The following is a 12,938-nucleotide window of genomic DNA, read 5'->3' on the forward strand; positions in this document are numbered from 1 at the left end:
TTCCACCACTATATAACATATTTATTCATTCTGGTAAATGCCCTAATGGTAGCTAATATAACTACTTCATTTTGTAACTTTGATGATGAGAAAGTCAAAAGGAAGATGTAGTTCTCTTTGACCACACGGTTGTTTATTTTTATTTATTCATTTATTTTATTTTATTTATTTACTCTTTTCATATAGATTTTTTGGGCTGTCAAAATTAACGAGTTAACTCATGTGATTAATCACAAAATATTATTGCATAAATAGTGAACTCTCTTTGATTAATCATGCAAATTATTTTGACTGCACAAGCTCTTTTACCTTAACCACTATACGGTCAGTGATCAGTGCATACTGTACGTCAGTAAAAAAAAAAGTGAAACGACTCCCAATAGAGTGTTCGCTGGCAAATTTCCCTTCCAAATACAGCCTGAAAGAACGTTAGATAAAACTGTTAACAAGTTTTGCGCAAATAAATGAAATGCATTCCAGTAAAAAATTTAAAAACGTATTGGGGTCTTTTCTTAAGCTAAGTTTTAATAAAGCAAGCAAATAATCACCAGTGATTAATCATGATAAATCCAAATTCTAAACTCTATTTTTAATTTGTATACATTTATATACGTTATCATTTATTAACAAGGATATTGCACCACACAGCAACAGAACCGATGTAATAGCGGTGTGTAACTGTTCAGCCAGCATTAATAGGGCTGATGACGTAATTAATTAACAGTACAAGCAGGGCCGTCGTATAGTGGGTAAAGATGATGACAATTTTGAGGGCCCACAGCCCACTAGGGCCAACACATAGCTCTCAATTGCCTTTATGAGAAAATGATTATGGATACACTGAAGTAACATATTCTTACGCATGAATCCAAATTGGGACAAAGCCACAAGTCATTCAAAATCCAAATGTTGATTTCAATAACCCCTTCGGCCCCTTCTTAAAATATGGTTTGGTACAAACAAATATTCCCTGGGAGGCCAGTGGGAGGAGAAGTCTGCACACAGCACGTCACCTTTTGGGAGCGTGTCTCAGCGCCCCACGCCGCTGACTTACTCTCCTGCATGCTTGAGGGGCTGGTAACTCTAGTTCGGCTGGCTCTGTTGTACCCAGGACATGAAAAGATCGGCAAGGTTGCCATTTGGGTTTCCATATTTCACCTGCGTCTTAGAGCAGTGGTTCTCAACCTTTTTTCAGTGATGTACCCTCCGTGAACATTTTTTAATTCAAGTACCCCCTAATCAGAGTAAAACATTTTTGGTTGAAAAAAAAGAGATAAAGAAGTAAAATACAGATATAAAAGATATAAAAATAACTAAAAACTTGTTGAAAAATAAAGAAGTGATTCAATTATAAATAAAGATTCTTACACATAAAAGTAATCATCAACTTAAAGTGCCCTCTTTGGGGATTGTAATAGAGATCCATCTGGATTTATGAACATATTTCTAAACATTTCTTCACAAAAAAAAAAAAGAAATGTTTAACATCAATATTTATGGAACATGTCAACAAAAAATCTAGCTGTCAACACTGAATATTGCATTGTTGCTTTTATTTTCACAGTTTATGAACTTACATTCATATTTTGTTGAAGTTTTATTCATTAAATATATTTAAAAAAGGATTTTTGAATTGTTGCTATTTTTAGAATATTTAAAAAAATCTCACGTACCCCTTGGCATACCTTCAAGTACACTCAGGGGTACGCGTACCCCCATTTGAGAACCGCTGTCTTAGAGGAGAGCTGCGCTTTGTAATGACGCCAACTTCCGCCTTCGACGGGGACATGCGACTCGTACCTCGGGGGTTTACCGCAAAGCCTCTGACTCCATTTTAGCCCCCAAAATATTTTCACATTCCTGGTTGTTGTAATCTTCTGTAAAATCACGTAGTCGGGACATTCTGTCAAGCAATGCGTCGTGGAGAATGCAAAGATTGTACTGATTTTAAATGCAGACTACAAGGAGGCAGCATGCAGTAAAGAACATGTTTTTAATGATTAAACAAGCAAACACAAAAGCCAGAGCAACAAGCCAGTCCTCTGACTGGACAGACTATGAAGGAAAAAAAACGAAATGCTGGAACACAGCAAAAACACTTACAAGGAATGTGGAGCAGAAGGTGTGTGAATTTGAGCTCAGCATGGAAAGAATCGTCTATAGTGTCCAGGGAATAATGTCCCCCCAACCAAATGGTGTCGCAAGCTCAACTTATACAGTGCAAATTACAAACAGAAAACAGGTCAGAGGGAAAAGTGCTCAAAGGCAGGTGTAAACCTGTTGCAGGAAAGGGGAAAACAGAAAGTGAAAAAACCCCACAAAATAAGAGCGTAAAGCAAGAAATAAAACTTTACCCAGAAACTCACAATAAGGCACGGCTGGTGTGGCCAGTTGTGAAAGGATGTCCCCCGAAAGCACAAGTTCAGGGTAAGGTGTCAAGGTAAGGGGTATTTGAGGCAATAGCTTAATAGTATCTTTATTGTTAGTAAACAACTATCTTAAAAATATCTTGATTAAAAAAATAAACATTCATTTTAGGGGAGCATGAATAAAATTGTCCCATGGGAGGGAGGTGGGGGGGTGAGAGATGATAATTGAGAACTACTGCACTAAGCAGACAGTTAAATTGACATTAATTGGAGTATTTGCTGTACATTGAATGTCTCCTTGCTTGTCTGCTTGTAGGACCCCACCTGCTGGTTTGGAGGCTCACATTCCAGTACTCTTTTTGGATTTGAACGGTGAGAGCCATATCAGTTCTAGATAAAACTTGCTTAATAGGGACATTTATTGGGAATGTGTTTGAAAGAAAGCGGCTTTAACAGGAAGTTGCACACTAAATACAAATCACTAAAAGTGATCTTTTTCATGGTGTCAAGAAATATATTTGCACTGATTTTACAGTGTGCGGTTCTGTATCAGACTAATTGTGTTTTGTCTCCCCCAGCTGATAATCTGACTGTGAATGAGCAGCTGACAGGCCCACATGCTGCAGGTGTTAACTCTATCCTTCCCAAAGAGCATGGAAGCCAGTTCTTCTATCTGCCTATCATCAGGCATAGTGATGAAGAGGTGAGCAGTGACTTTGGGTATACTGACCTCTTTTGTCCAAAAATGGATGTGTGCAGTTCACTTGCACTACATTCATTTCTGCAAGATTGTACACTAAACATAATTATGTATTGCTCAGTGGCTTTGTGGTTAGAGTGTCCGCCTTGAGACTGGAAGGTCAGAAGTTCAAACTTCGACTGAGACTATAAAAATGGGACCCATTGCCTTCCTGCTTGGCACTTAGCCTCAAGGGTTGGAATTGGGGGGTTCAATCACCAAATGATTCCCGAGCGTGGCCACTGCTGCTGCTCACTTCTCCCCTCACTTCCCAGAGGGTGAACATGGGGATGGGTCAAATGCAGAGGATAATTTTACCGCACTTATATGGGTGTGTGACTATTGTTGAGACTTTAACTTTAACTGTATCCAGGTGTCTGCACTGTGCTCCTGGGACTCATCCATCCACGATTCTGTACACCTCAACCGGATCACATCTCCACATGAGCGCATCTACATGATCCTCAAAGCCACAGTGCAGCTCAGCCACCCCGCCTCTATGGAGCTGGTCCTCCGCAAGAGGGTGGCTGTCAACATCTACAACAAACAGGTCTGTGTAAGGTGAATTATTACATAGTATGTGATTTAGTTCTTAGTCTCTTTGTATGCACAGAGCTTCACACAGAGCCTCAAAAGGAGAATGTCCCTCAAAAACACACTTTACTCCTGTGGTGTGACCTACGAGATTGTGTCCAATATACCAAAGGTAAAACATGCTCTCTTGTTTATTCGATTTACTATCAAAGCAGCCTTTCCTTATAAACCCCTTTAATGTCAGGCCTCGGAGGAGCAGGAAGAAAGAGAGACCTTGGCCCTGATGGCTGCTCGTGCAGACAGCGAGGAGACTCAGGATGGAGAAACTTACATCGAGAAATACACTCGAGGAGTTCTGCAAGTGGAGAACATCCTGAGTTTAGAGAGGCTACGACAGGTACCGTGTAGACTCCATTAAGAAATAACTCTCGTAGTACTTCAAAAATTACGGCGTTTCTGGGTGTTGTTGATAAATGGCTTTTGCTTTGCATAGTAGAGTTTTAACTTGCACTTACAGATGTAGCGACCAACGGTAGTTACTGACAGTGGTTTTCTGAAGTGTTCCTGAGCCCATGTGGTGATATTCTTTACACACTGATGTCGGTTTTTGATGCAGTACCGCCTGAGGGATCGAAGGTCACGGGTATTCAACGTTGGTTTTCAGCCTTGCCGCTTATATACAGTGATTTCTCCAGATTTTCTGAACCTTTTGATCATATTACTGACCGCAGATGGTAAAATCCGTAAATTCCTTGCAATAGCTCATTGAGAAATGTTGTTCTTAAACTGTTAGACAATTTGCTCACGCATTTGTTCCCTAAGTGGTGAGCCTAGCCCCATCCTTGTTTGTGATTGACTGAGCATTTCATGGAAGTTGCTTTTATACCCAATCATGGCACCCACTTGTACCTAGTTAGCCTGTTCACCTGTGGGATGTTCCGAATAAGTGTTTGATGAGCGTTGCTCAATTTTCTCAGTCTTTTCTTCCACTTGTGCCAGCTTTTTTGAAACATGTTGCATTCATCAAATTCCAAATGAGCTAATATTTGCAAAAAAATTTAAACAAAGTTTCTCAGTTCAAACAATAAGTATCTTGTCTTTTCAGTGTTTTCAATTGAATATACAGTAGGTTGAAAAGGATTTGCAAATCGTTGTATTCAGTTTTTAATTACGATTTACACAACGTGCCAACTTCACTTTTGAGTTTTGTATAAAGTAATGAGAAAAAGGCTGAAATGTTGTTATTAACAAATAAAACCTCAAAAGATTTGTCTGTAAATGTATATGTTAGCCTTCTTATTAGCCATATGACAAATGACATGATGATGTCGCCATATTGAATTTATATTAACAACAATATTGTTTGTCCTATTTACTTGAAGGCTCCACACTACTGCTGTTTTTTTAAGAATGTAAAATAGTCGACTATTGTTGTTATTTATGAGCATATTATTATATTAAGCAAAATATTGTTTGTTTCAACATACTGGCAGGTTATAGGCACAGATATAGATTTACAGATGTATGTGGATGACACAGCCGTATATACATCTGGTAAGACCTGTACTCTAGTTGCTGAAAAGGTAAATGCTAAATTATACAAAATAGCATCTTGGCTGGCATCATCCTGTTTAACCCTGAACACTAAAAAGACTGACTCTGTCTGCTTCTCCATAAAAAAGCAACCTCAAGCAAACCTGAATATAAAAATTAATGATGAAGTCATTGAACAAGTACCTGAAGTCAAATATTTGGGCATAACCATAGATCAGCTGAATTTTAAAAGTCACATTAGGAAAATGTGTAAAACCCTGAAGGCCAATCTAGGCTGTTTTAAGATTATAAGAAACTGCTTAACTCTCAGCTGTGCTTTTACTTTTATGAATTCAATGATTCTTTCACTCATATCTTATGGCTTAAATACATGGTCCCAGGCACACCAGTCATCAGTCAAGTCCATTGAGTGTCTTTATAACCACACTTTGAAAGTCCTAGACAAGATGAGTATACGATATCATCATTGCCAAATTTTAACCAAATATAATATTTTAAGTTTTACCAATTTTATTTTGTTACATACAGTTAAACTGGTTTTTAAATGATTGGATAACTCTGCTCCCCAATTGCTCTGCAAGGCAATTACAAGACTGCAAATTGGTACCAGATCTTCCACCAGAGCAATGTCAAAAGGTAACTGTTGCGTTCCATTCCGTAGAACATCTTCTGCCCAGACTGCCTTTTCAATAAAAGGACCACAACTATGGAACTCTTTACCTGACACTTTGAAAAGTATATCTGCACTTGTCACTTTGAAAAAACAAACAAAATGATGGTTAGTTGAGCAGCAATCGTGTTCCCATGTTTAATTTTTACTAATTGTTTTTTATCTAGTCTGCACTTTGTGTTGTTATTATTATTATTATTATTATTAGTTTTTTATTTAGTTTGCACTTTGTCTGTATTATTTCTGTTATCATTATTATCGACTCATTTTGCCTTATTATTTTTACTTTCCTATTTTGATGCTGTTGGATCTATGTTGTTGTTGGGGACAAGTGTTGTAAATTAGCTTTGGCTACAAACACCATGATGCATACATTTGATAACTGTTTCAGATTTCTTTGTTTTTTTTGTATCTGTCTCTATTTCAAATAAACCTTAATAATAAAAATAATAAAGGCTATATAATGCTGCTGTTCTTTTTGGAATGTATAGTTACCTCCTGCCAGCTTCTACTAATATCGTATTTGAATTCTGTGTAAAAAGTTGTTGAAGCACAATGGTCTTAAAAACTTTTAAACTGCCTTAAAGTAGTGAATTTAAAAGTACATGGGTTTAGTAGTTTTCTTTTGATCATGGTATCGAATAAGTAGCGAGAATCGTGGAATCTCACAGGTATTGGTTTTGAGTTGACTACTAAAATTATGGTATCGTGACAATAATTTGTGGCAAAACAATCATTATTGCTGTTTGTATTCAAAATACATACTGGTTAAATTAATATACTGTATTGAGAACAAATAATAGATGCATTTGCACAAATAAAAGCCTTGTCCCTAATAAATGCCAAACCACTAAAAAAATGCAGTTGAGAAAATGACAGGAATACATCATACAATTGTTTTACAATCACCTTTACTTTGCAGTTTTTTAAGTAACTTAAGCGTGCCTGAAACAGCAGAAAAAGGACAACGAGAGTCACAGTAAGATAACTACCACCAAAACAGCAAAAACATTTTTTACAAGAATCAATCAATGTATTCCTTGCTGTCTGCCAAAACAGCAAAAACATTTTTTTACAAGAAACAATCAATGTACTCCTTGCTGTCTGTTGCATATAAAATACCATTTATAACTTGCACTTTACCTCATAAATGGGCCCAAAAAATGGCAAAAAGTCTCATCTTTTATTTATTTATTACTCTTTATTTTACCTTCTACTGCTATAACACTGAAGTCCCCTTACTATCTCAAATAATGAGCCCAAAATAAAAAAATGTCTGCAGGCTGTGACAGTAAAAGAGGCGGTGGCTGCCAAGGGACGTCATCTCAGAAGAAGCATCAGTACACCCAATGTCCAACATGTAAAGAACACTTTATTCTTACTCCTTCACACAATATGGATTGTATGGAAGTAAAATGATTCATTTGACGCCGCTTCCTGTTTTCCATAGTCGTCCTGCAGTAAAACAGACCTGACTGGCTGTGAGGATGAAGACTGCAAGGTATGTGAACTATGTTTTAACGCTGCGTTTATCTTTTTTTTTTTTTTTTTTTTTTTTACCGCTGTGGCCTTTAAGAATTCCGTTTGTTTATGATGGCTGCGCACTTTGGAAATAGTTTGCAGTAAATGGCTGTGACTACAAGGCAAGAGGAGAGTTGTTCTTACTTCATTGTTGCAACTGAGGTTGCTAATATGACTTGCGTGTTGCTGTCTAGAACCACTGTGATCGTGTCGATAGCTGTAACCCTCAGGATGGCTCTCTATGCAACACACCCGTGAAGAACAAGGAGGGTCCAGGTAATATACTGTATTTGCATTAAGCATCAGTGTTTGAAAAGGGAACTGCAACTTTTATGGAATTGTGCCCATCATTCACAGACCTTATGTGAGACAAACATAGTTTTTCTTTTTTATGCATTCTAACTCGTAAATAAACGCAAGCATATCTAAGCTAACAATGGAGGTAATGATATACGCCTTATTCCACCCATAAAGCTCTCTTAAATACTTCCAATGACCTCCATTAACGTTGTTATATATGCTGGTTGTATATATTTAATGTAGTAACGGGCCCATTTATAATAACTTGTAATATTTATGTATTTTGCTCATTTAAAAAATACGGTGGCGTGTTAATTTCACAGCATCACAGCGTTCACTATTTCTTTTAACAACAACAATGGCAGACGTTATTAGAGACAACAACGTCTACTCTGATCCATAACCTTATATTTTGGAGCCTGAACATAAAGAGGCTTACCTACAACAGGAGGTGTCGAAACTTTTTGACTTGTGGGCCGCATTGTGCTAAAAAAGTTGGTCGAGGGCCGAAAGCCGACTGCATTTATTGTGACTATTATATATATATTAGCTAAGTCATGGTATGAACATTTCTTATCACGGTTATTGTGACGAAAATTATCACAGTTATCATTATTGCCACAGTATTTTTATATGTGCTCAAAATTTTCTAAAAATATATTTCTACCAAAATATTTTTACCAATTTTTATTTTATTTAAAAAACACACAAAATGATTTCCTTTGTAGGATAAACATTATTGTAGATACAAACACTCTTTCATGGACCTCAAGTAGAAATTGGATGTGCATATGAAACATTTTTACCACTGTGTTACACGGCCTTTCCTTTTAACAACACTCTGTAACTGAGGAGACCAATTTTTTAAGAGCTTTTCAGGTAGATTTTTTTCCCATTCTCGCTTGATATACAGGTTAAGTTGTTCAACAGTCCGTTGTGATATTTTATGCTTCATATTGCGCTACACATTTTCAATGGGAGACAGGTCTGGACTACAAGCAGGCCAGTCTAGTATCCGCCCTCTTTTACTATGAAGCCACGCTGTTGTAACACGTGGCTTGGCCTTTTCTTGCTGAAATAAGCAGGGGCGTCCATGATAACATTGCTTGGATGGCAACATATGTTGCTCCAAAACCTGTATGTACATTTAAGCATAAATGGTGCTTTCACAGATGTGTAAGTTATCCATGCCTTGGGCACGAATACGCTTCAATACCATCACAGATGCATTTTTTTTATCTTTGCGCTTAAAACAATCCGGATGGTTCTTTTCCTTTTTGTTCTGGGGGACACGAATATCCAGTTTCCAAAAACCATTTGAAATGTGGGTAGTGGGTGAATGTGAGCGTGAATGTTGTCTCTCTATCTGTGTTGGCCCTGCAATGAGGTGGCGACTTGTCCAGGGTGTACCCCGCCTTCCGCCCGATTGTAGCTGAGATAGGCGCCAGCGCCCCCCGCGACCCCGAAAGGGAATAAGCGGTAGGAAATGGATGGATGGATGGACTCGAACAGACTCGAACTCGTACAGAACACTTTTACACTTTGCTGTAGTCCGTCTTAGATGAGCTTGAGCCCAGTGAAGCCGGCGGCGTCTCTGGGTGTTGTTGATAAATGGCTTTTGCTTCGTATAGTAGAGTTTTATATTGCACTTACAGATGTAGCGACCAACTGTAGTTACTGACAGTGGTTATCTGAAGTGTTCCTGAGCCCATGTGGTGACACACTGATGTTGCTTTTTGATGCAGTACAGCCTAAAGCAGTGGTCCCCAACCTTTTTGTTTTTTATGTTGAAAAAATTATTCTGCAGCCCGGCACCAATTCAGCCGGTTGGGGACCATTGGCCTAAAGGATCGAAGGTCCGTAATATCATTGCTTACGTGCAGTGATTTCTCCAGATTCTCTGAACCTTTTGATGATATTACGCACCGTAGATGGTGAAACCCCCAAATCCATTGCAATAGCTCGTTGAGAAGTGTTGTTCTTAAACTGTTAGACAATTTGCTCACAAAGTGGTGACCCTCGCCCTATCCTTGTTTGTGAATGACTGAGCATTTTGCCAAAACTGCTTTTATACCCAATCATGGCACCTACCGGTTCCTAATTAGCCTGTTCACCTGTGGGATGTTCCAAATAAGTGTTTGATGAGCATTCCTCAACTTTCTCAGTCTTTGTTGCCACTTGTGCCAGCTTTTTTGAAAAATGTTGCAGGCGTCAAATTCCAAATGAGCTAATATTTGCAAAAAAGTTTTCCAGTTCAAATATTAAATATCTTGTCTTTGCAGTCTATTCAATTAAATATAGGGTGGAAAGGATTTGCAAATCATTGTATTTTGTTTTTATTTAATATTTACACAATCTGCCAACTTTACTTATTTTTTCATAAATATAGCCTATACATATGTATGTGTACATATTATATTAATGTAATGGATGTGTACATTTGGGTTTGGGTGGACAATAAGCTGGACTGGACTGTTAACACAGACCACAAGTACAAGAAAGGACAAAGCAGGCTGTACTTCCTCAGGAGGCTGCGCTCCTTCAACATTTGTAGAAAACTCCTGTGGATGTACTACCAGTCTGTGGTTGCCAGTGTTCTGTTCTACATGGTAGTGTGCTGGGGGGGCAGTACATCTAAGAAGGACAGCTCCAGACTGGAGAAACTGATCAGGCGGGCCGGTTCTACAATCGGAATGAAACAGGATTCACTGGTGACGGTGGCAGAGAAGAGGACTGTGGACAAACTGGTGAGCATCCTGGATGATGCCAGTCACCCTCTGCATAGCGTTATCAGTAGCCAGAGGAGCCTGTTCAGTGCTAGACTGCTTCATCCCAAGTGCAGGACTAATAGACTCAAAAACTCCTTTGTCCCACAGGTTATTAGACTGTACAACTCCTCTCTGGGGAGGGGGCGGGTACTAGGATGACGGGGGATGCAAAACAATAACAGTGCAATACTTTTTAATAACATGCTCACTACTGCCTAGTTTCTCTTGTTATATTCTTATTTTACTGTTATATTTTTATTCCAATTATTGCTTTTAATTTGTATTCTTATTGTAATATTTCTCTCTTTTGTTTCCATTTAAACCCCCATTATTTACTTTTTACTTTTTTAAATTGATCTCAACTCTGTACACTGCTGCTGGAATTTTAATTTTCCTGAAGGAATCAATTAAGTACTATCCATCTATCTATTTATCTATCCATTTATCTAAATAATTTACTTAAATTGGATATTAAGAGTATGTGAAGGTTTGACTCCTACCTTGTTTACTTTAGTGACAACCTCCTTACAGTTGAGTAACCAATCAGAAACATCAAGCAGCTAAAATGCACCTAACATGGATAAGTGTAGAGAGTGTTTTTCATTGTTCCCATCATGCATTGTAATGGATTTAAATAGGTGTACTTTGATAGTGTTTAGTGAGCAAGTTGTGTTATATGGTAAGTTGTTGTATGTGTGTTGACCTTTTGTGTTGGTCGCATCTTTTTTTTTACGCCATGACTAGGGAAGGTTGTCTGGATTGGTCATATAATGATTACCTCTTAGTACAACTCTTGGTCATTGATCTAAATCTCTCCTGTTTTCCACAAAATGGCATCAAAATTGCAAGCAGCAAGGTGGTCAGATTGTTGCTATCCATTAATCGGATCGTCACATGTTATTGTTTGTTTTTCCATCTGTGTTTTCATTCTCCGTCTGACCCGTTTATTTCCCGTTTAGTCCATCACCATGGTTACCTATTAGTTTCAGCTGCTACTCCCGGTCCCTGCACACCTGTCTCTGTTAATCACCTTCCCTTTATAAGCCAGCCTCTTCTGTTTATTCTTTCTGGGACTCTAGCTTGCTTTCACGCAACGTTACGACTGTATGTATTTTCTCGCTAGCTCATATGCTAAGCCACCTGCTATTTCTTAGCTCTCATGCTAATGCTATTTGTTTTACATTTTGTGCCTTTATGCCAAGTGTTAGTCTGTTTGTACTTCCTAGCTCACACGCTATCATCTTTTGTTTGCCTTTTGCGTAGCTTCAGTGTTTTTTTTTGTTTCATAGCTCCTTTTTTTATTCAAATAAATAGTCAAACCTTACCTTTGCTGTGTTATCGTTCGACGCATCCTCGAGGGAATCAAACCCAGCACCACAATGCCGAACAGGCGTAACACAGATATGCAAACTTATTTGGATGACATCCTGCGGATCAAATTAATTATTAAATTTGTGACATCTTGCGGGCCAATTTGAAGGGGCCGGCGCAGAGTTCGGACGTCCCTGATGTAAAATTTTTAGAAGCTTAGTAATAACCAGAGCCAACAAGTAGCAGTATTGGTAAGTGCTAAACAAGGAATACAAACAAAAATCAAAATGAGCGTATTTCCGTGTTTATCTTGCCTGTCTTAGTTGAATGTTAAAAATGACCAACTTCTCGGTTTATGGCCACAACCTTCTACTATACAAGTACGAGGCATTAACTTTCACCCACCCAGAGGCGATCCAGCAGCACACTGGGTCAGTATTTCAATAGCTGCATATTAGTTACCTCTCTGTGATCACAGCGCCACTAAAAGTAATTCCTTCCTAATAACAATACTGCTAATACTTTGTTATTATTCAGATCACAAAATGAAAATGTAGTATTATTTGTGGTTTTTGGATGTTGTTTAGATGGTTTTATGGGTGCAACAGAATACGCCCATTAGCTGCATTGTTAACCAGCTCGTACTCGTATTTTACAAAATATAATGCATAAAAATGTGTTCTTGTCTGATGTTGGGACTGTGTATATAGGCAAAATTAAAGTTCCCTATAAAAAGGCCCATGTTATAGTTTTTTAACTGAATAAGTCTCATCAAAGTAGGGTCATAGCTGTCCTCTGTAAAATGGTGGGTGTTGGGTGATGAGCAGGCTGAAAGGACGCATATTACAGCTATTAAAATGTCCATTTTGTGTAATATTTTAACATTAATGTCATCTGTCAAGTTCCAGAGAGTCCTACATTCTTCAACACGAGTCCCTTCAAGCTTCTGTCCCCACAGCCGTCTAAGTTCCTCAAGTCCCTGCTGCCTGTTAAGGAGGAGAACAAGGTGAAGAAAGTCCTGGAGTCACGTCCATTGCTTGGACAGGAGGTAAGAAAGCTAAAGAAATTATAAAATGTGTTTGTCTTCTCTATGTATCATAGTTTGTCACATCTTTGTAACCAATCACATGTTGTGTCACTCACACCAAAAAAACCCTTTCCCAGCATTGCAA

General features: G+C 38.2%; 1 protein-coding gene across 5 annotated transcripts in view; it reads left to right on the forward strand.

Annotated features, from left to right (window-relative positions):
- Positions 1–12,938, forward strand: part of kif13a (kinesin family member 13A) — a 121,212-nt gene that overhangs the window by 98,824 nt on the left and 9,450 nt on the right. For 4 of the 5 annotated variants that reach the window (XM_061915806.1, XM_061915809.1, XM_061915808.1 and 1 more), the window contains 9 exons: positions 2,686–2,741; positions 2,948–3,072; positions 3,482–3,658; positions 3,722–3,814; positions 3,887–4,039; positions 7,149–7,226; positions 7,317–7,367; positions 7,582–7,663; positions 12,669–12,814. In XM_061915806.1, the coding sequence (XP_061771790.1) occupies positions 2,686–2,741; positions 2,948–3,072; positions 3,482–3,658; positions 3,722–3,814; positions 3,887–4,039; positions 7,149–7,226; positions 7,317–7,367; positions 7,582–7,663; positions 12,669–12,814 (961 nt within the window). The remainder of the gene's footprint in view (positions 1–2,685; positions 2,742–2,947; positions 3,073–3,481; positions 3,659–3,721; positions 3,815–3,886; positions 4,040–7,148; positions 7,227–7,316; positions 7,368–7,581; positions 7,664–12,668; positions 12,815–12,938) is intronic. The other variant, XM_061915807.1, reaches the window with a different exon arrangement.

This window comes from Nerophis ophidion, linkage group LG11 (genome assembly GCF_033978795.1).
Source record: "Nerophis ophidion isolate RoL-2023_Sa linkage group LG11, RoL_Noph_v1.0, whole genome shotgun sequence".
In the NCBI taxonomy this organism is placed as follows: domain Eukaryota; kingdom Metazoa; phylum Chordata; class Actinopteri; order Syngnathiformes; family Syngnathidae; genus Nerophis; species Nerophis ophidion.